Source organism: Cornus florida, unplaced genomic scaffold, assembly GCF_030987335.1.
Source record: "Cornus florida cultivar Cherokee Brave unplaced genomic scaffold, ASM3098733v1 CherokeeBrave_3.0.0_Hap2_Chr02, whole genome shotgun sequence".
NCBI lineage: Eukaryota > Viridiplantae > Streptophyta > Magnoliopsida > Cornales > Cornaceae > Cornus > Cornus florida.
The window spans coordinates 4,183,207-4,204,676 of record NW_026775572.1 but is presented as its reverse complement, the minus strand read 5'-3'; the positions used below and the strand labels follow the sequence as shown (position 1 = coordinate 4,204,676).

General features: G+C 33.9%; 4 protein-coding genes across 5 annotated transcripts; 1 reads left to right on the top strand and 3 right to left on the bottom strand.

Annotated features, from left to right (window-relative positions):
- Positions 1-4,799: 4,799 nt before the first annotated feature.
- Positions 4,800-5,261, top strand: LOC132289427 (VQ motif-containing protein 8, chloroplastic-like). Its single transcript, XM_059789979.1, has one exon. The coding sequence runs from the start codon at positions 4,800-4,802 to the stop codon at positions 5,259-5,261; it is 462 nt and encodes a 153-aa protein (XP_059645962.1).
- Positions 5,262-7,045: 1,784 nt separating this feature from the next.
- LOC132293198 (pentatricopeptide repeat-containing protein At5g06540) lies at positions 7,046-9,388 on the bottom strand. Its single transcript, XM_059790560.1, has one exon. The coding sequence runs from the start codon at positions 9,057-9,059 to the stop codon at positions 7,173-7,175; it is 1,887 nt and encodes a 628-aa protein (XP_059646543.1). The 5' UTR covers positions 9,060-9,388; the 3' UTR covers positions 7,046-7,172.
- A 329-nt stretch (positions 9,389-9,717) lies between these two features.
- LOC132293197 (arginine-specific demethylase JMJ22) lies at positions 9,718-13,889 on the bottom strand. Its single transcript, XM_059790558.1, has 2 exons — positions 12,516-13,889; positions 9,718-10,284 (listed from the first exon to the last, which is right to left on the bottom strand). The coding sequence occupies exons 1-2, from the start codon at positions 13,772-13,774 to the stop codon at positions 10,044-10,046; spliced, it is 1,500 nt and encodes a 499-aa protein (XP_059646541.1). The 5' UTR covers positions 13,775-13,889; the 3' UTR covers positions 9,718-10,043.
- A 1,720-nt stretch (positions 13,890-15,609) lies between these two features.
- Positions 15,610-20,545, bottom strand: LOC132293196 (myosin-binding protein 7). 2 transcript variants are annotated; one of them, XR_009477799.1, is made up of 5 exons: positions 20,032-20,545; positions 18,330-19,765; positions 16,358-16,404; positions 15,939-16,091; positions 15,610-15,842 (listed from the first exon to the last, which is right to left on the bottom strand). XR_009477799.1 is itself a non-coding variant. In XM_059790557.1 (4 exons), the coding sequence occupies exons 2-4, from the start codon at positions 19,722-19,724 to the stop codon at positions 15,989-15,991; spliced, it is 1,545 nt and encodes a 514-aa protein (XP_059646540.1). In that variant the 5' UTR covers positions 19,725-19,765; positions 20,032-20,545; the 3' UTR covers positions 15,610-15,988. The 2 variants fall into 2 exon arrangements, 1 of the variants encoding a protein (XP_059646540.1); XM_059790557.1 differs by having other exon boundaries at positions 15,610-16,091.
- Positions 20,546-21,470: the final 925 nt, after the last annotated feature.

Below are 21,470 nucleotides of genomic sequence, written 5' to 3'. Positions count from 1 at the left end.
AAATAGCACTAGTATTTTTTTATTTTTTTTCGGGAAATAGCACTAGTATTGAAGGTGGTGATGTTACGATATCAAATTTCAATGATGCCTAAAGGCATCCATGAACGCAGTGCTTTCGCTGTTTTGAAATCCATACTTGCCAAAACCAGTGTCTTGAATCATGGCCACAGGTTCATTGCAAACAATACACCCATCATTGAGAGAGAACAAGGTGTCTTATACAAAACATAAGATCAACTTCACAAATAATTTCTTCCAGGTGAACATCTCCCAAACCAAACTACTCACAGGCCTGTTGAAGCTCATCTGGAGGGATGAGCCAATTCCACCATATGATCCTCCTGCACTTTGTTTAGATGGAGTATCACGGCTATGAACTCACCATAGTCTTTGGTGCCACTATTGTCAATTTCTGCCTGCAATGTCCAAATCTAAAGGTCAATTTAATGAGATTCAAAGAGGATAAGATGCCACAAATAAATCCTTATGTTGTTCTTAAATTGGAGTATATGACAAAGTTTAAAGTTGTAAAAACTGGAGTATATGATACATCCTTAAACTTCTCTAAAATAAATAAATAAAATATGACTTGGCCCTAATCTGCTTCAATTCTATATTGCTTTCTTCAATATTTGCTTGGATCCTTCCACTTATAATAACAAGGACGAATTCTTTCTTGACAACCTCCTCTTTCATCACGGTATCTTCCTTTAATTCAACTTCAACCTCATCATGTAACAACTTTTGCTGATGCTGCATAGTAATCAGCAAAACTATATAACTCATTTCATCTTGTTAATATCAAATCCACTGAAATAAGACTCTTAAAATCATCCATAGATGTTGAAATCCAGATCTAAACTAAAATCCAATATCGATCAAATCAAAATCTATCCATTTAGAATTTTAAACCTGGAAGCTAAAAGAACTATGATTGGACACTCAATTGGTTTAGGCTATAAAATTCATGTATTTTGAGGGTTCTCGAGAGTGGAAGAAAAAGGGATGATATTCTAGAAATCACTCCAAGCATCCCCAAGTCATTTCACTTTTAAGGTTACAACACATTTGCTAAAACAGCGCACAACAAAGGTAAGGCATGTAGGTTTATAAAAGCAAATGATGAGCAAAAACATGAACCTGAGTTTGTTAAACCATACCTAAAAGTGTCACAATGATGGATGGGTTAAAGAGCTCTTTCTTGTCACTTACTATTAGTTCATTAGAAGCAAAATGGCAGTACAATTTTAATTTTGCAAATTATTTTAAGACCAAACAAGTATCAATGACTGAAGGCTCAAAGCAAACATTTCCAATACAGAGATCAATTGTGATATTTTATTAATAAAAGATGTAACCCATACAAAGTCAAAGCAATTGACTAATTATCCTCAACTAAGAAAGTAGTTATTAATCAGTTAAAGAGAGAGGAAATTTAGGCACCAGGCACCAGACCAGCCAATACTCCAATAAATCAAATTATTAATTTTGAAGGAAACTTATAGTTATTTAGAAAGGCATAAGAGGTTCCTTGATAAACCAATATGCTGGATAGAGTTACTCGGCTATAGCCTATACAGTAATACTCTTGGTATTGGGGTGTTTATAAGCCGATGCATTCTCTGCATCAAAATCATTGGGAAATGGTAATCACAGTCCTAATGCAAGTCACACAAGTGAAGAGCGCTCCACAGATATTCTAGACATTAAAATCAACTGGTGACCACTTGGTTTCTTTTTCCAATTGAGCCAGCTAACGAAGAATCCAAACGGAAAAAAAAAAAAAAAAAATCCACTTCTTACTTTTAGGTGGTTCCAGTAGAACTTCTTATCATTTCCAGATTTGCATCATTAGGTCATCGGCAACAAACAAAAAGGAAAAAAATATATATATGAAGCCAATGTACCTGGCTTGTAGAACCCAATGTATTTCCATGAAATACCAATCTCAAGTCCTAACTCTCTTGAATAATCCAATTGTAACAAGAACCCTAATCGTCAGCCCCAAACAGTTTTTCTGAGTATCCAAGTTCAGAGTTCTGTGGAACCAAACCGTACAATCTTGTTAGTGACGCAAAGATCTCAAATTTTCTTCCAAGAAGAAGCTAGTAATTTATAAAGGATTTTGTAAATTAATAACACCAACAAATTTCTCAAATGTCAATATAATTCTGCAACTAACAACAAAGTTGTAAATATTCGAAACAGATAAATTAAATTTTCAATACAAAAGGAATGAAAGATCAATCATTTTGATAAATCACCAAACCCTAAATTTTAAAGAATTGGTAGTTAAAAACTATTGAATCACAATCTGATATTTAGACGTATAAAGCGTAATAGTAACCACAACAACGTATGGTTAATTCAATGCATAAAAGACTGAACAGAAGGGGGCACAGAGACGAAAGAGAGGATTTTTGGAAAATTGGAAGGAAAAGATGAAGAAAAAGAGAAAGTGCGGGAAAATGAGAAACCGTGGGAAACCCTGCTTTGGGAATGCTTTTGACGGGATTTTAGAATACATAATGAATTCCTATAATTTGGAATGGATGAAATTTAAAATAAATTTGAATTTTATAAAATTTTAAATCTTAATTCTCAAATTCCATTAAAAAAAAATAAAAAAAAAAAACTGTGGGATTTGATGAGAATTGTAAAATAGTTAATTGACAAATTTGCTGCTATAAGTAAAATGGAACAACAAATATTTATTTTGTGATTAAATTCTAGCTTATTTCAAACACAAATGTAATTTTTTTCAAATTAAATCTAAATTTTATTTCTTGTTTTTTAATATCCAAACTCATCGCCAACGACCACTATTGTTAATGAAAATAATATTTCAAATTGAGGTTGCCATTTAATTGGGTAACTTGAACGGTTAGGGCAAAATCAGGATTTTGTTGAGTGCAACAAGAAGAAAATAAAATATATATATGAGAGAACTATAAATCCAAAAAAAAAAAAAAGCAAAAAAAATGAAGGAAGAGTTCACTTGAACAAAGGGAACACAAATATAGAAACGAAATTTATTTGGAGGGAATAGGGAAAAAAAAAAATTTTGAAAAATAATTATAGTAGGAAGGAAAAATAAATGGGCATTATTTAGTGACATAGTTGATTGACTGTCCAGTTTTTTTTTTTTTTAATTCCACTGGTAGGGTGTTCAGCTTCGGCATACTCGTGTTCTGAGTCCCAAAAATATATAAATAAATAAAGAGATTTTTAAAAAATATAATTTGAGGAGAGTATTAGCTAAAATTATATATGACACATATTCATTATAAAAAAATACTCCTTCCTCCCACACACACACAAAAAAAATAATAATAATAAAATTTAGTCCACCAATACGTAGTGATTTTTTAAAGTTGAAATTGTAAGAGCTCTATATCCTAATACTAAATGAAGTTGAATCTAAATTCCTTTGGCCTTCGAACATTATGCGATAAGATTGGAGGAGAAAAAAAAACATTATGTGATAAGATTGAATTTTTTATTAAAAAAAAAAAACTCCAAAAAATCACTACATGATCATGCATGTTTATTCTTACTGGATATAAAATCATATTGAACTAAATTTTTTTATTTTTAATTTTTAAAAGAAAGCTTCCCAAACAATACCTAATAGGATTGATTTGAAAAAATTAATAAAAAACTGAACACCATTTTTTTATTTTTTATTTGTTAGCCAACCTATTTCATATTTGAAAAAAAGACTTCCGTTGACACTTTGTGATCCATGCAATCAATTAATTATATATTATTATATAAATAAAAATATTTATTTTATTTAGTAAATTCTATAACTACGGGTCTGTTTCACATACGCTTTATTTAGGCGTTTTGTTTTTTGTTAAAACAGAAACAGTGTTTTTACTGTAAGGGTGTTTTGGAAAAAAAATCAGAAACACATTTAGGAACGAAATTTTATTGTGAAAATGTCGGAAACAGAAATATTCACACTTATAGTTTTGGGTCATGAACAGTTGTTAAAATAAGAAAAAATATTTTTCTGATGTTTTGGTTTTGAGCCATTGTTGTTTTAGCACCGTGTCAAATAAAATAAGGTCACACCAAATATATTTTTATTGTCAAAATCACTACTGTAACAATTTAAAAAAAAAAAATTAACAAAAGGTATGTCAAACTGGACTACATGTTCATGATACCTTGTCATTACGATAATGCTCCATGTATCCAGCCAAATCATTCTTAATTCATATCAGGAATTCTATATCAGAAGTTTCGAGATGTTTAGAATTTTCCCTGTGCTGATTTTCGAGACGTTTAGACTTTTAACCAGTGTCATGTTCTAGACAAGGCGGCTGAGCAAATAAAAAACAATTAAATATACAAGCATGCATATGAGTAGCATAAATAGAGAGGATAGAGAAAAATAAAATCCAAGTAAAATACAAAATTGGTTCAGTTTCTTGGCTGACTTTGAGTCTTTGACTGACCAGATTGACCCTGTCAGTCAATAAGTTTGAGTATTCTTCCAGTAAAAGAAAAGGCACGTACTCATAGAGCCGGCAATATCTACTAAAACAACAAATAATAATAATAATAATAATAATAATAATAGACCAATTCAAAGCAGACCAAGTAGTTGTTTGGCCCTTTCAATCCTGCACTACTCCAATTAACATTTATGCATGGTCTGTGTGTGACTCTGTCTGTGTCGACTATGACTCTATATAAACTCCATACATGATTGATATAATTGAAGTCAAACTCAAGCTAGCTAGCTACTTACCAACACCGGCCAAATGTCTTTGCATGATCAACAAAAGATGGTGTCCAGACAGTTGAACGGTCCAAGACCACCATCACTCATGGTAAAGAAGAACTCCTCCTCCTCCTCCTCCTCCTCCTCCAAGATGAAGAAGCCTTCTCTCAAACGAAGCCGTTCGCCTGTCATTGTATACGAAAGGTCACCCAAGATTATTCATGTAAGTCCTCGTGAATTCATGAGCCTTGTCCAGCGCTTAACTGGAAAGGATCATCATCAAGCATCAACCGTCGCGCCTTATCGTTCTTCTTCTTCAGCTTCCTCTGCCAAATTAATGGAAGTTGATGAAATCACAAGCAAGAGAGACCAATGCATTGATGGTAAGATGGAGTTTGTGAGTTCTGAGATGGGTTCCATAAATCCTTCAAGTTTCTCAGCACCATGTGGTACTGGATTAAGTGTAGACATTTACCCAGAGATACAGAAATTTGGGGGAAAATGTACTGAAAGATACCAGGATTAGAATCAAACTTCTTTTTTTTTTTTCCCGAATTTTTCTTCCTATGGGATGTTTCATTCTTCATGGTTTCGGGATATATAGACAAAAATAGAATATTGCCCGGTTTGTGCAATTCTAGCTCTCTTTTTCTTTTTTCTGTAAGCAGTTTTATAATGATATGACTTCGACATATATATATATATATATATATATATATATATATATATATATATTGGTAATAACAATGAGATGACTTTATGTGTACTCTAAATGAATCCGTCCATGAGTTCTTTTACGTTTAGGCTGTCAAGGAAAATTTGGGTTAACATAGCTCAGTTTCCTATTATTTTTGAGAATTGAAAACTAGAAAATTATATAAAATATGCTTAGTTGATGATTTTTAAGAATTATTTTATGAAAATTGATTTTATAGTTGTCTCAGAATAATTTTTTATTTTTTGAGTGACAAATCAAACAAATTTTTTATTCTTGATTTTCAACATTGCTCATACTCGCATTCTTATTGCGAGGCCCACATAAAATAGTGGCCCTTACGAAAAGTGCAGTGAGTAATGACAATGACGTCATTCTTTGTTAGAAATTTGAAATGTGCATGGTTAATAAGCCATCATCATACACTCCAGTTTAATGGATAAATGGGGAGAAATAGTATATAACAAATTAACAATAGAGAAATTAAATTAGGTTTGAAGATTCTTGTCTATATGATTTGAATGCTTTTCCTTTTTATATATATATATAGATATATATATTAATGCAGTAGGATTCCAAATACCTAACCTGGGTTGCGGCTGGGAGAGTATTTAATTATTCAATAGAGAAGAGTCATCTGATGATGATCTAACAACTTAATAGCAGTTGAAGACCAAGTATATCAAAGAGGACCTCTGCTTATATATATATATATATATATATATATATATATAATATATATAATTGTTTCTTTTTCCCTTCATTTCTTCTACACAATTAAAAAGCTTCCCCTCAGTAAGGGTGTACTTGTAATTTCATTTAATTCTAGATTGAATTGATCATTCACAGTCTACTTCCTTCAACTATGGCCCTCTTTAGTTTTTCGTTTACGGTTTTCAAAAAACTCTCCTCTGTAACAAATACAAATGCATTAAAATTTTAGCCAATCCATTGCATAGTTGGCATTAAAAACTTGGAACTCCCCAAGTAAACATGCTTGCAACACTGCTCCCAAATTTGACTTAACACCGCATGCAGCGCCTTTAATGTTGGAAGGAATCTCTCTCTCTCTCTCTCTCTCTCTATATATATATATATATGTATGCTTGAATATAGTGGATTACAAATAATGTGAAAATGATGCATTAATTGAATGGCCATCACATTTGAAAAATAACATATTGAGTGAAATTTTGTATGGTAATGTGTTATTTTTTATTTTTGTGTTTTAATTTATTGTTAGAGAGATAATATTAATCAACCAACCGCCAAGTTTGATGTGTGTATTCCATTCCAAATCAAACCCATCTCATTTAACAATTTAGAGATGAGCTCAATGTGTGAAAAGAATAGCATGTCTAAACCTCATGTCTTTACAATGAGACAATTTATATATATATATATATATATAATCATGCATATTACTGAGCTTGAGACAATTTTTCTGGCATTAAAAAATGAATCTCCCTGTGATGAAAAGACGGTATAAGGATGTATGTAGAAATCCAAATCACCATGAAGACATGTTAATGTTAACTGTTGCCCCTTTGACAGCTTATGTTCTTCAAACAGTATGCTCTCGAGACTCGTGCACATTTATCAAGATAGAGAATAATATTGGATTTAACAAAAATTTCTCAAATAATCAATGTTTGTGAAATGGAAATTTTGATTTGTAAATACATCTCAAAACCAAAATTGCTTTGGATAATATCGCAGAATTTACCAGTAATCCAAACAAGAACAGGCACCTTCTTTAAAATGATGGAACCGGTTCCGGTCTCTAACAATCAACTCTCTCTCAAACACCTTCGAAACCAGCTTTGTAGCTGTGTGGCAGTCCTCGCAAACCCTCAAGTTTTTCACTATCCGAATTGGTGTCCGAGCTTTAGTCCTCATTATCCCATACGCAATAGCAAGCTTCTCACTGTGCCTGTGAAGGGCACTCTCTCTTTCCTCTTCGTCTATGTCAAATAATGCATCTGCAATATTCCCTGTGTATCCTGCCACCCTTATCTTCCTAACAATCTCATCCCACATTCTCTCAATCTTTTCTATTTCTGGGTGTGATTTATCTCCAATTGTGAAGTTATGTATTTTTCCATCTATCTCAATCAGGCTGTAGCCAGGCGGTTTCTTAACTCCTTTTTCCTTCATCAATTGTCTCATTTTCGTTGCACTTTCCCACTGATTAGCACGAGAATAAATGTTTGAGAGAAGCACATAATAACCGCTGTGTTCTGGTTGCAATTGGATCAAAATGTTTCCCACTCTCTCCCCAATTTCTGCATTCCTGTGAATCCGACAAGCTCCAAGCAATGCACCCCAAACTGGGGCATTTGGTGTCACTGGCATGTCAAGAACAAATTTCTCTGCTTCCTGCAACTTCCCTGCCCTGCCCAAAAGATCAACGATGCATCCGTAGTGTTCCAACCTAGGCTCAAGCCCGTATTCTCTTTTCATGCTCTCAAATATCTCAAAACCTCTTTCAACCAATCCTCCATGGCTACAAGCCGATAATACAGCTGTAAATGTAATGTCTCTTGGAGTTAGTCCAGTCTTCACCATTTCTGAGAAGTACTTGAGCGCTTTCTTGGCATAGCCATGCATAGCAAGTCCAGCTATCAAAGCTGTCCAACTAAGTGTGTCCCTTTCAGGCAGCTCCTCGAAAACCTGAATAGCTTTCTGGATACTCCCACACCTAGCATACATTTCCACAAGAGCAGTTCCAAGTATCAAATTTACAGTCATTTTGTTTCTCACTACATAATCATGCGCTCTTTCTCCTTGTTCAAGAGCACCTAAATGAGCACACGAAGATATCACACTGGCCATAACTGCCTCATTTGCTTGCACTCCTTCGGACTGAAGAACCCGAAACAATTCAACAGCTTTATCGAAACGGTTATTTCGGGCATACCCACTAATCATTGTACTCCATGTAACCAAGTTTTTCTCCGGCATTTTATCGAACAGCCTGCGTGCACATTCAATGTCCCCACATTTGCCATAACCCGCAATCATTGACGTCCAGGATACTACATCTACGTAAGACATTCTCCAAAAAATGTGGGTGGCTGCCTTAATATCCCCGAACGTTGCATACATATGAACCAGAGAATTCTGTGCATACACATCGGGTTCAAACCCATGTTTGATTACTTGACTGTGTGCTTGAACACCCATTGCTAATGAACCATAGTGGGTACATGACTTGACCAAAAATGGGAACGTTAGATTATCAGGAGAGATGCCTAGGCGTCTCAACTGGATGTAGAAATTGAAAGACTGATTTGGGTATTCACTTCCTGAATATCCCCGAATCATAGCATTGTAAATGAAGAGATTGGAGTTGTGAATTTGTGAGAAAATTCTTGAGGCATAGTCCAGCAAGTTTGTTTTGAATGGGGTTTCTATGCAGAAGGAAATTAAGCGGCTGACTGCGAAAACATCGAAGATGAGATGGGTTCTGATCATATGGCCATGGATGATCTTCAACTGAGAGAGGTTTGAGCAAGTTTGTAGCAGCAAAAGCTTTGGGTTCTTTAATCCCAGTGTCCTCAATACTGAGCTACTACTAATATTGTTACTACCAACGTTGTAATTCATTATTCTTTGCAAATAAACATAGTTGGGACTACTTCAAGTACTTGAAAATAGATTTGTTTGTGTCATCCTAGAACTAGTGACTACTAAAAAGGCATACCATTGACATTATTTTATATCTACTAAATTCTAACCTGACCTTTTTACGACCAAGCATTTTTCCTAAAATCTAACCCGACCTTTTATTATTGAACCAACTGAAATAAACAGTATTTCTAAATAGTGGACAGCCCACTCATGCTGTCTTTGTTATTTCCTGTAAATAGTGTAAAATTGGTACTTACATTCAGAATCACAGTAACACAAAAATGAGAGCAGTTGCAGAATTTTTTGGCCATTTCTTGCATCCCCAATTGCCACATAAGAGCCAAATGAATGCAGGCCAATCCTTGTTTAGAAATTGAACTTTTCAATTTTCCGAAAAAACAAAAAAAATTGAACTTTTCTGTATCATCCAAGTTTTGCATAAAAGTAGCAGGTTTATTTATGAATTGGCCGTCAGATTTGACTGGTTTTGGACTGCATGATCCATCGAATGGTATGTGCTTACTCCCCAGACACCTGATGCACTAGAGTTCGCAATCACCGGTGGAGAAAGGAAATCGTTGTTCAGCAATATTTTGTCCTAGTTCATTACCAAATTCATTCCAACAAATAAAAGAAGGCTTCTAAACCAAAAATGTCATAATATTGTGAAAACTGATCAAACTACAACAATATGATCTCAACCACGCAATCTCAACAGTTCTAAATCATTCCTCTCATTTTTGAATTGAAACAAAGAATAAAATTCAAGATATCAAATGTCAAAATTGTCTTCAGTTGCCTTCCCATTTGGAAGCTGGAATTTAGGATCAAAGCGATTGACTTCCAATGAATGTGGTGGCCTCTGTATAGAAGCCTTCTCATTGTTCTGGCTTCCACAAGTGATTGTAAACTCGGTAGGTATCTGGGCCCTCTCGTTGTTCTGGCTTCCATGGGCGTTCTCTAGAAAGAGAACTTGAAAGCACCAGCTTTGGAATCTGTTACTGATTCCCAGAAGGACTTTTTCTCCTGCTGTGCCTTTCTCTCCTCTGTTTTTGAAATTAATTGATCAATAGTTCCAGGGAAAGATGCTTCAATAGCATTTTTGAACTTGTCATACAAATTTATACGGTCTCGCGTTCCAGATACAAGTGTGCTGGCATTTGGCCTCTTGAGAAAATCCAAAACATTTAACAAGTTTCTCCTGCAACATGGAAAATCAAATGCCTGATGACTCCATAAGGAACAAGCGTTATGGAATTTGATTACCATTCGTCACAATTAAGGAAACATGCTATTCTCTTGCATATAACTAACGAATAGTAATGTCGCTAATTTAAAATGAAATCAACGTTGTAAACTTTTGAAAAATGTTACATATGATACTAGTTTAGGTTTTATTTAAATCGACATGGGGTGAAACCATTTTAAAGGCCTAATGACCATTAACCAAGAAGGCACAAACTGGGTACAGATCTAATCTTTGGAATTATTTTCACAGTCATCAAAGCAATGAGAATTATAATACTTCTCTTCAGGTAAGGTGACAAATCCCTATGTTTTCTTCATTTTAAAGAATACAGGCCCATAGAATCCCTACACAGTAATGAAAGGAGGCTCAACATGCCATCAGATCAACCTTCCCCAAAAACAAAAAAACATGCCATCAGATCAGGTGCCAAGGTCTCACAAAGAGTCTAAATGCAATGCACGACACGAGATAGTAGATTGAGAGAAGGAATAAGATTGATGGAAATGTGCGTTAAAATTAAATAATTTAAAATATCCAACACAAAACTAGTCATCGAACAATATTAGCAATAAGTTAGGTTTTTGGCATATTGATTAAAAGAGTTAGCACCCATCATAAAAAAAAGGGTTCTAAAAAACTAAGAGGATTAGCTAAATCAACGCATATCAGTAATATAATGCCATCACAATCAATAATAACATGCCATACCTAATTAGATTAAGGATATGCTAGACGCGTCTAATTAGAGTAGTCAACAATTAGGGATGTCAATTTAACCCATCCCACCCCTAATGGGACAGATTTGGGATCATCCTAATCGGGTTTGGGGTGGGTTTGGGAGAGAGGGTTTAAAACCCGCAACCCGCTTAATAATTAATATATAATTTTTTTTTTACTAGCTATAATTTTTCTTTTTCCTTTATTACTTATGATAATTTTAAATTTAGCAACATTTTTGTTATTACTATTGTTAAATATTTGACTATACTACAAAAAAATACAAAATTTATCTTAAATATATTCAAGTTTGAATTATTTTTTCCTAAAAAATATGTATATCAGGGAGCCTCAAACCCGCCCGACTCCGATGTGGGGCGGCCTAAATGGAGTTTTGGAAAATATTTTCATCTATGTTACATGGACTCTTCAAAAGTAGTGAATTACCCGTGTCGGACACATATTACTTGGACATGGGTATGGGATATGTGTCTGACATTTTTGGGTGGATATGTACTTAAAAGCAAATCCAATCATTCAATTATATTATATTATTACTCGAAATTGAGTTAAATGCCTATATTGAACACAAAATTAGATTAAAACATTACTTTACTTTAGAAATTAAACAAAATAATTAAATAAAATGAATATTTAGCCGTGTCCACGTGTCCTACTATTTAGAGATTTGACACGTCCGATGCATAGACACATACTCGAGTCCGGGTAACATAGATTTTCATTGGTGGGATGGGTTTGGGAAAGGGTACCCCGTCCCGAAACCGCCCCGTTGACATCCCTATCAACAATTAGCTGATAAATTCATGAATTCAATAGATTGTGTAGCTTATGATAATTAATGATCCATTGTACAAGACAATGATATGATGTCACTAATAGAATATATCAATTGACGTTATATAAAGTAAAAGAAGAAAACTATGATTGAATAGTAAAGAATAAAGTGTGCTTTTCTTGCCTTCGAAGCCTATTTTAGAGTGTAAGGCTGAAGGCTCTACATGCACCTTACTATAGGGTTGTCAACAGGCATAAATTAAGGCGCTTTCATGTGCTTTTGATAAGCCTGGTCGACTTGATCTACCTTTTAATAATTATGCCTCTACAATTACAAATTCAAACATATCCAAATGTGTTTCCTTGCATCATTTATAATTTACTCCTAATTGAATCGTGAGCACTTCCATGCTTTGAACTGTATTAAGCCATGCATAAACATTGAATCAACCAATTAGTTATTATATACTTATATATTCCCAATTGTAAGTACAGTGTATATTGTCTTCGATTTTATGGAAATCATTATATTTGATTTCAAGTTACTTTTTAACTTTCAGGAAACTTCAATGGTTATAAGCTAGAACAAGATTCTTGAAATAGTACACGCTGTGTCTACACCAAAAGCCAAGTACATCATAGAGAAATGTTAACAAATATAAGTACCATACCTACTAACAAAATTCTGAGTAATGGCAATGGAATCTTCTAGGTTGATCACCAAATGCCACCAGCCGTTAGGCACAAAGATCACTTCCCCAGCCTTACAAACACATTCAATGGGTTTCTTTTTCCATTTCTTTGTAGCATTATAGAAGTTCATGAACCACTCAACGATTGAAACAGGACAGGCTACCTCTGCACCATCCGGGCTGGGATGCACCCCTGGCGGCACCACATCAGGGGGAAACAATACCCATTTCTTGGATCCCTTTATCACTGCATTCCAAGCTGATGTTGAATTAGGATCAATGTGGAATGATGAACCAGACCCAACTGGTCCTATAATAATCCATCTATAATCTGGCCTCTCATTGCCCAAGACACCGAATAAGTCCTCATTAAAATACTCTGGAACATTATATTCTGACCCCAATTTTGAAACTTTTTCTGCAAATTTTGGGTCAAAGAGATACAATGGTCTTTCTTCTCGCGCTTGATCCGAATACCTAAAAAAGTCTGCAAGCTTCATTTCCACCGGCCCAACCGAAAATGGAGTATCACCACATATCTCAACCAAATAATCTCTGTCCCATTTTTCCAGAGCAGGCCAGTTATCCAAACACCCTTCCAACAACACCGGCTTATTTGGTTCCTCAAAATTCAATACAAATTCATCAACAGAAATTCCCTTCCTCCGAGAAATGTTATCCCTTTCAAGCCATTCAGGTTTCATTTCAAGGTTAGCACAAAGCCAACTCTGAAACAGATAATCAGAATAAAAGTCCCTTACTTTCAAACCCAAAGAACCAATATTTGAAACAGCAAAAGAAGGCTTATATGTAGCAACATAGGTAGATCTCCAAGACCCATTATACAAGAATCCACCATCATAATTTTCCAATACAAGGTTCCTCCAAAGTGGTTCATGATTACAAAAAACATAAAAGGATTTGCTCACAATAGATAAAACCCCCAAATGGGTACCACCCAAAAACCCTAGAATTTCAAGAACAAGCTCATCAGTCAAGGTTTGGAGATTACCAAGGCCTGTGTTTCTTGAGTTGTGTGGGGATGGGTTTAAGTAGAGATTACCCAATGGTTGGACCCCATGTGCGTGTGATGGAGCTGAGTTCTTCAAGCAGAAACCTTCTTCTATTTCTTCTTCTGCTACTCGGTGTATGGATTCTTGCTTTCTTGAAACAGATTTGTGAATCTTCATTCTCTTTCTCTTTGTGGGTTTTACCAACAAGTTCTTGCACTTCTGCATTGTAGGGTAGCTATATCCGTGTGGCTTCAGAGATTCAGAATGAGGGTAGTCTCAGACTCTAACCTATGAACCACTTCCTTCCCACTCCTCCAATAAATAAATAAAAAAAGAGCAACAAAAATGACGTTTGGGGGAAAGGATACCTTTATTAGTTTTTAGAATAGAGAATAACCCCTTCTTCGTTTTTTTCTTTCGTTTTTTAAGTAGAATAGAGAATTTTAAATCAAGAAAAAGTGTGCTAAAAAATAAAAATTATATTTTTGAGGTTCACAATTAACTAATAATTTTTTTCTTACCTCTTAGCTCAACATTAATATTTTTACTTATTTAAAAATGAGTAAAGTGAGGATAAGATTACAAAAATAATAATAATTTATTGAAATGTAAGAGTAAAGTATTAAATCTAAAACTCTCATTATTGTCAAGTTAAAATTTGACAAAAAAAAGTTTAAGGAAAAAGATTTTTCTTCCTAATAGTTGCAGGGAATTGTTAGATTTATTCCTTTAATTGGTCAATTATTCAACAAATAAGAAAGTAGAGACCTCCACTTAGCTATATTTGATATAAATAGTCAATTAAAAATTATTCCAATTCACTACAAGTGTTTGGTGTGATTATATTCAAAAGTTAATGTAATTTTTTACAAGATTAGTGTAATTTTGTTTCACTAGATGATAGGTAAACCAAATTTATCTTGTATTTTTAAATATATTGGGCTTGTTTGGTACGAGGGTTTTGTTTTTGGCATTTTGTTTTAACTTAAATAATATTTGTTGTAACGTGTTTTGAATAGTAATCGAAAATATGTTTTGTAATGTCCATTTGTTATAAGATTTTTAGGAAAAAAAAAATATGAAAATATGTTCGATAAAAAAGTATTGCAAGTTTGAAGAATATAATGGTCATTTTAAAAATCTCATTTAGAAGCTTTTCAAAAAAAAAAAAGTTATTGTTCATCGCTACCAAACGATACAGTGCCAAAACATATAAAAATACCAAATTGGTGTTTCGATTTTTGGCCACTATTCACGAAACGTTTTTGCACTGTGCAAAACAAAATAGTTTTTACCAAAAGCATTTTTTCCACGTTAACTGCTACAACACTCAACAAAAACAAAAAAAAATCAAAAGCAAAACGCGAATTAAACAAGCCCATTATATTTTGTTTTATTTTTCTTTAAAGAAGAGAAAACTTTTTAAATATAAAATAACATCATGACAAGGGCAGTATATTATTATTTATGCCCAAATTAGGATAAATTAAATTAGAAATGTAAGAATCGTGAAAACAACACCATCATAAACTTATATTCTAAATATATATATTAGCCTCTATCTTGAGCTTGCCTTTAAGATTTCCAGCATAGGACACGGGAACTTTATATATTAGGGGGAAAAAAATTCTAAGTTTGCCAAACACAGTTATTTCTGGTTAGTTTGCCAAATACAGTTTTTTCTGGTTTCTTTGATTGGTTACCCTAAAACTATGGACAAATCAACGTTAAATAATGGAATTGTTCTGTTTTTTTTGTTTTGTTTCCTTTTGCCCTGGATGCCACTTTTTGCATTGCCCATGAATTTGCTAATTTGATCACACACACAGCCATATGTTTTGGTCAAATTCAACAACTGTAAAGATCTCATTCTTAACAGAAAGGCAGTTGACTACTAGTCTACTCAACCATAATCTCATTACAAATTCATGACCTGTGCAATTGTTCATTATATTTCACTCGAAAACCATAAAAAAAAATTAAAAATAAAAATAAAAAATAAATAAAGAAAAAACATTCCCACAGTTTAACTGGAGAAGAAATGGCATAAATGAATCAAATGATGAAAGCGGCATTTAATTACAGTTGAAGAATAAAGTGTTCTTAAAAGGAAACAATAGGCACGGCATATTTGTCTTGGGAAGCATACATGAATCTGTAATGTAAAAGGCAGGAAAGGAGTGTCAAAAGACACAAACCTCGAGCCAAATTGCATCAAACCTCGAGCACAAAAGCATATACGAGTACACCACATCCATGTTTCACTGATCGAACCAGCAGCTCTGTATTCAATCTGAAGAAAACGAAGCGAAAGAACACTGCACACCCAATTCTGCAGCAAGGAATCCAGATAAAGAATGCAAAATCTAAAAGTAATAGTGGAATTTACATCGATTGGCAAAGGCTTCATAGATGGATAGGGAAGGTTGAGAACCAGCTTCACACTTGTGTACTTCTAATACATCTCCACTGCCCTATGCGAGGGCCTTTGTCTAGAAGCGTTAGCAAGCCTGCATTGTTCGCTGACAGCCCAAACATGTACCTAAAAATAGTATCAAGTAAAAGAAAAAAAACAGGTATCAAAAAACCGGTGATGAATCCAGACTACATAACTTGCTATCATGCGGGAAAAGAGGGGGGAGGGGGGCCCAAATATCGTTACTTGGTTTATTTCTGTGCTACAACTTGTCAAAGGGCTGACAGACAACTATAAAACTAGGATCAGTGATACATTACAGGATGAAGAAAATAAAATTGCAAGTCACACAACAATCTACCATGAGCAACTTCATATAATAATCTACTCACTTGCTTCGACGTGCTTTCCTTTTCCACAAAACGAAGGACAAGATCCACTGAACAAATAACACGAAAGGGATGATAAGTAACAATGCAACAAAAGACAAATTGCAGGATGCTTGGACGGTGTAAAATATAAAATAGCACAATAGCTAATTTTGTACACTTGATAAATGCATATGAAGCTCAATGTCACAACATTTTAAGAAGAAAACAAAAAAATTATATGTTTTCAGAGACAAAACCCAACGAGTACCCACAAAAATGTGTGGAATGATGATTTATATCGACTCTAAGCTTGTCCCCAAACATAATAAAGTTTAGCTTCTAATATTTAAAGTCTTGCCATTCACCTGCTATCAAACCACGAGGTAAAAAAATAAATAAAGGTAGAAAATAAATAAAAATAAAAAACATGGAAAAGAGGAAACAAGAACCAAATTATCGTGTTTGGATGAGTAAGCATGCAACTACAAACTTTTGCGTGGGGGGAACAAATAGTCACTTTTTCAACTCATAAACCTAGATGACAGCAGAGAAGCCAAACCACATATGAAATAATGAATATGAGCAAGAATCCTGTCCTCTAATTTTGGATTAAGTCTAAGGACCCAACTCCATTAGGAGTGACAGGATGCTAGACAAGAGTTTGAACATCAGTGAGGAAGATGGTAATAAAGATGACATCACAGACATGAACCACATACTGGGGCTGTGTCCAGGCTCTGAATTCACATTTCATATGCACATGAGGTGGAGAACTATCTGGTGTAATGAAGATGAAATTATAGACATGAACACTCCACTGAGCCAAGTCTAGTCATTTTTTTCACAAGTGTGTGAAGAATCATCATGAGGAATGAAGCACCGCAACTCTACATTTGTGCTATGTGTAAGTACGTGGTTTTACCCACATATATAAAACCAACACTTTCTCAGAACCATACGCCATGACTTGCCCTATTTGTAGTGTATCAGAGCATGCTTGAAAAAAAATGAAAAGTAAATTTCAAGTAGAGATTGAGCTGCAACTGGCTATACTCTTAGGTGTATAGACTCTGGGAAAAAAGGAATATGTGAAAGAGCACATTCGAGGCTACACATTTCCCATCATGAAATTTACCTAGAATACTGCTCATAGTTAATCATAAAAATGCATCAACACTGACAATATACAAGCTAATATTAGAATAAATTATCATGTCATATATACAAGCTAATATAAAATTTTATTATTGTGTCAAATACAAGGATAGCTACAGGATGATATACAAGAGCCAAACTCGATTATATTATGTAAGTGAAAAAATATGTATGCATATGAAACCCTGTGATGATGCTTATAGAACAAGGAAAATGCTGAAAAGAATTACGATTGAAGTTGTAATGAGATACATGGTTACTATCATTTAATAGAAGATATTGTCCTGAATAACTTGAAGAGAGAGAGAGAGAGAGAATAAAAACAGAGAAGGAAAATGAAAAAATTGGTATGGTAGGATAAGGCTTTGTCAAGTATTCAAGTCTCTTAATCTCACAATAAGAAAAGCTACCTTTGGAGTTCTGTATCTGCATTCTTATCAACACATCAGCTTGTATCCCAGCTTATCTATTCTCTATCAATTAAAGGGACAAAGGAGTAATAACTGGCGGACCCCTTTATTTCCTCTTATACAAGTAATAGACCTATTCCTATTTACTTACTAATAATGCATATCGTCAGGTAGCTCACACATACAGACAGATCAACAATGCAACAGTTGGGACGGTCATAATAAAAATTTCTGGAAATTACGCTTTTAATAATGTTGTTATAGTTCAAGTTCAACAAAGAATAAACTGGAAAAAGCGAGACTAAAAATAAATAATAAAGGTTCAGCCAACTATAATGCATAGATATGATAAAAGACAAGCCCTACACACCACAGAAGTTAGTAAATTTATGCAAAAAGAATTGGCCACCCGCCATGAATTATATTACCTTGAATATTGACAAGAAAGAAAAGCTCCGAACAACAGATAAATTCTTCACAGGAATTTTCCTTCCAGGTGACATTTCGTTACACAACTGTTGAGCTATCTCCTTCAGTAATACCAGTTGTGCTTTATCTGTCCGCATAGAAATGAGCGCCTGCCTCATCGATTCTCTATCAGCCTCAAGTGCCTGAAGCCTCATGTACAACTTTTTGATATCAGGATCTTCCATATCTGTCCGATTTAGTGACTCCCTTGGAGTAGCTGGATAATCTTCATATATTCCAATAGAAGTCTTGGGCCCCATAACACCATTATATGGTACTCCTTGATGAACTGAATCAATGGTATATACTCTGTCGCTCATGTCGTCACCAATTTCAGATGCACTATCCACCTTTTTCAAATTGGAGTAGTCTTCTGTCTGAAAGTACTCCGTCTTCCGGAAACTGGTACCAAGCCTGGGAGAATCCGGGGCAAAAGTTGGAGCCATTTCTTTAACAGTTGCAGAGAATGAGCCTGAACTATCAGTAGAAAACCTCCTAAAATGCCTAAATCGCCTGGGAGAATTTCCAACTGTCACCTTTTCAAGCACATTCTTTGTACCAGGAAATTCACCATCCGGTTGATTGTGTCTAGGGCTCCTTTCCAGTTGATTGATCCTGTATTCCAGATCCTTCAAACTTTCCCGAGAACGCGGGGTTTCACCAAATACATATTTCTCAACATCAGCTACATCATTGTCAATCTCTGGATAAGCTTGGTTATTGCTCAAGTTACATTTGAGCGGTGGATAATCATAGGTGGGGGATTCAAATTGAGGATCGAGGTCAACTGCACTGTTGTTACGGGTAAAGCCACTTTTCTCCCCATCTGCCTCAGCCTCTGTAAGTCCAAAACTCATCATCCTAAGTTTATAAGCCCGGACCTCACAAGAGAGAGATTGAATAGCTTGTTCTCTCTTATACAACAAATCTTCCAACACCGCAAGCTCGTGTTGGTCATGTGCTATCTTCTCCTCAGCAAACCTCTTGAATTGACGGGCCTCCATCTGAGTCTCAGCCTTTTCCCTCTGCAACCTCAAAATCATTGACATTGCCTCATTTGCGGCAGATGATGATGCATTCCTCTCTTCATCCAATTCAATAAAAAGGTCCTCAATGGTTTGTTGTTGGCTGCTAACCATCTCACGCAGCGCAACACATTCATTCTCAATCTCGACTCGAGCAACCTGTTGAAAATTAAGACCCGGAATAGTGAATTTATTGCCTTCCTCCAAATCATCTGCCTTTCGCTTCACAGACCGAAGCCAAGTCCCCGAAAAAGAGCGGTTCATCAAAGAACAATTACTACACCCACAGTCGCAACATTTGACCAGACTCGTCGTTGTTTCCAAATCCATATTTCAATATTGCAGCCAGATTGAATAAAAATCAAACCACTCTGCAATATCACAAATAAATAATTTGAGCAACAATACAGAATTTATATATGAGCTCTCAAATAATGTATATTTCCTTCAAATAATTAATTTTCCCCTTCCTTAATCCCACCTAATCATCAATCTTTTCTTATTAACAAATCAAACACAAAAGAGCTCATGCAAAAATCAACAAAACCACCAACCAAACAATATAACAAACATTATTTCGACAATGTTTTAGACAAATAAGGCGAAAATAATGAAAAAGATGCAGAAATTAGCTTACCTTGGAAGAGTTTCAAAAATCAAAGGGGAAAAGAAGCTCCATGTAGGTGAATTTTCTGAGAAAATCTTTCTCGCGCCAAATTATTTTCTCGAGAAAATACAGGACCGTAACGATTTGGAAAACAACCAGACAAAAAGGGAAAACAAAAATGGCGACCTCTCTTCAGCTTGGAGATTGAGGAAACGGAGGGAAAAGCGAGGGGAAAACAGAGGAGAGAATTTGAAAACCCTAGATTTTTTTAAAAAAATTTTGGTAGTATTGTATTTGTTTTGTCGCTTCGTGTTTGGTGGCGTAATTTTTCAGTTTTTTTGTTTTTGGGGAGAGAGAGAGAAGAGTCCGAAAATGGTGAGTTATTGTGACCAAAAATGGGAAAATAGATGACGGTTGGAAATAGAGATCTGTTGGAAGGAAGATTTGTCGGAGACTAAAACGCGTGAGCTGTGTTGGTGTCTTCTTCTTTTTTTGGGTGTTTGTTTTGGAAAAATAGGACTCGTCACTTGGCTTAGCATGCTGGAATCATTCTACGCCCACCTAAGTATGGGTAATTTGATATATATATATACACACACTAGAAAAAGGTACGTGCAATGCACGTATTGAATATTTTTATAAATAATGTGATAGAAATTTATAAAAAATAAAACAGTTAATTCGTAGTAGATTTTATAAAAATTAGTTTATTTTTTTAATTATACTTTCTTTATTAAAAAAATTCATAATAAATAGATAAATAAGTAATATGAGTTAAAATTTTATAGAAACTCTTTTAAAAACTCTTTTTATGTCAATTAATAAATATTTTTTTATATTAATAATTTTGTCTAATTAGATTTCAATAAATAAATAAATTGGTAATTTGTGTTAGAGTTTTATAAAAATTCTTTTAAAACCACTTTTTATATCAATTAATAAATAATTTTTTATATTAACAATAGTTGCCTATTTATATTTCCTTTTATTAAAAAAACTCAAAATAAATAGATAAATATGTAATTTGTGATAAAGTTTTTCTAGTCTAATTAGATTTTCTTTTATTAAAAAACATATAATAAATAAATAAATAGGTAATTTGTGTTAAAGTTTAATAGAAACTCTTTTAAAAACTGCTTTTATATCAATTAATAAATATTTTTATATTAATAATTCTTGTCTAATTAGATTTCTTTTTATTAAAAAAAAACTCATAATAAATAGGTAAATATGTAATTTGTGATAGAGTTTTATAGAAACACTTTTAAAACCTCTTTTTTGATCAATTAACAAATAATTTTTTATATTAATAATCCTTCTCTAATTAGATTTCCTTTAATTAAAAACTCTTAATAAATATATAAATAGGTAATTTGTGTTAGAATTTTATAGAAACTCTTTAAATATTATATCTTTGTCTATTGTGATAGAGTTTTATTGAAAATAAAATATGTAATTTATGATACAGT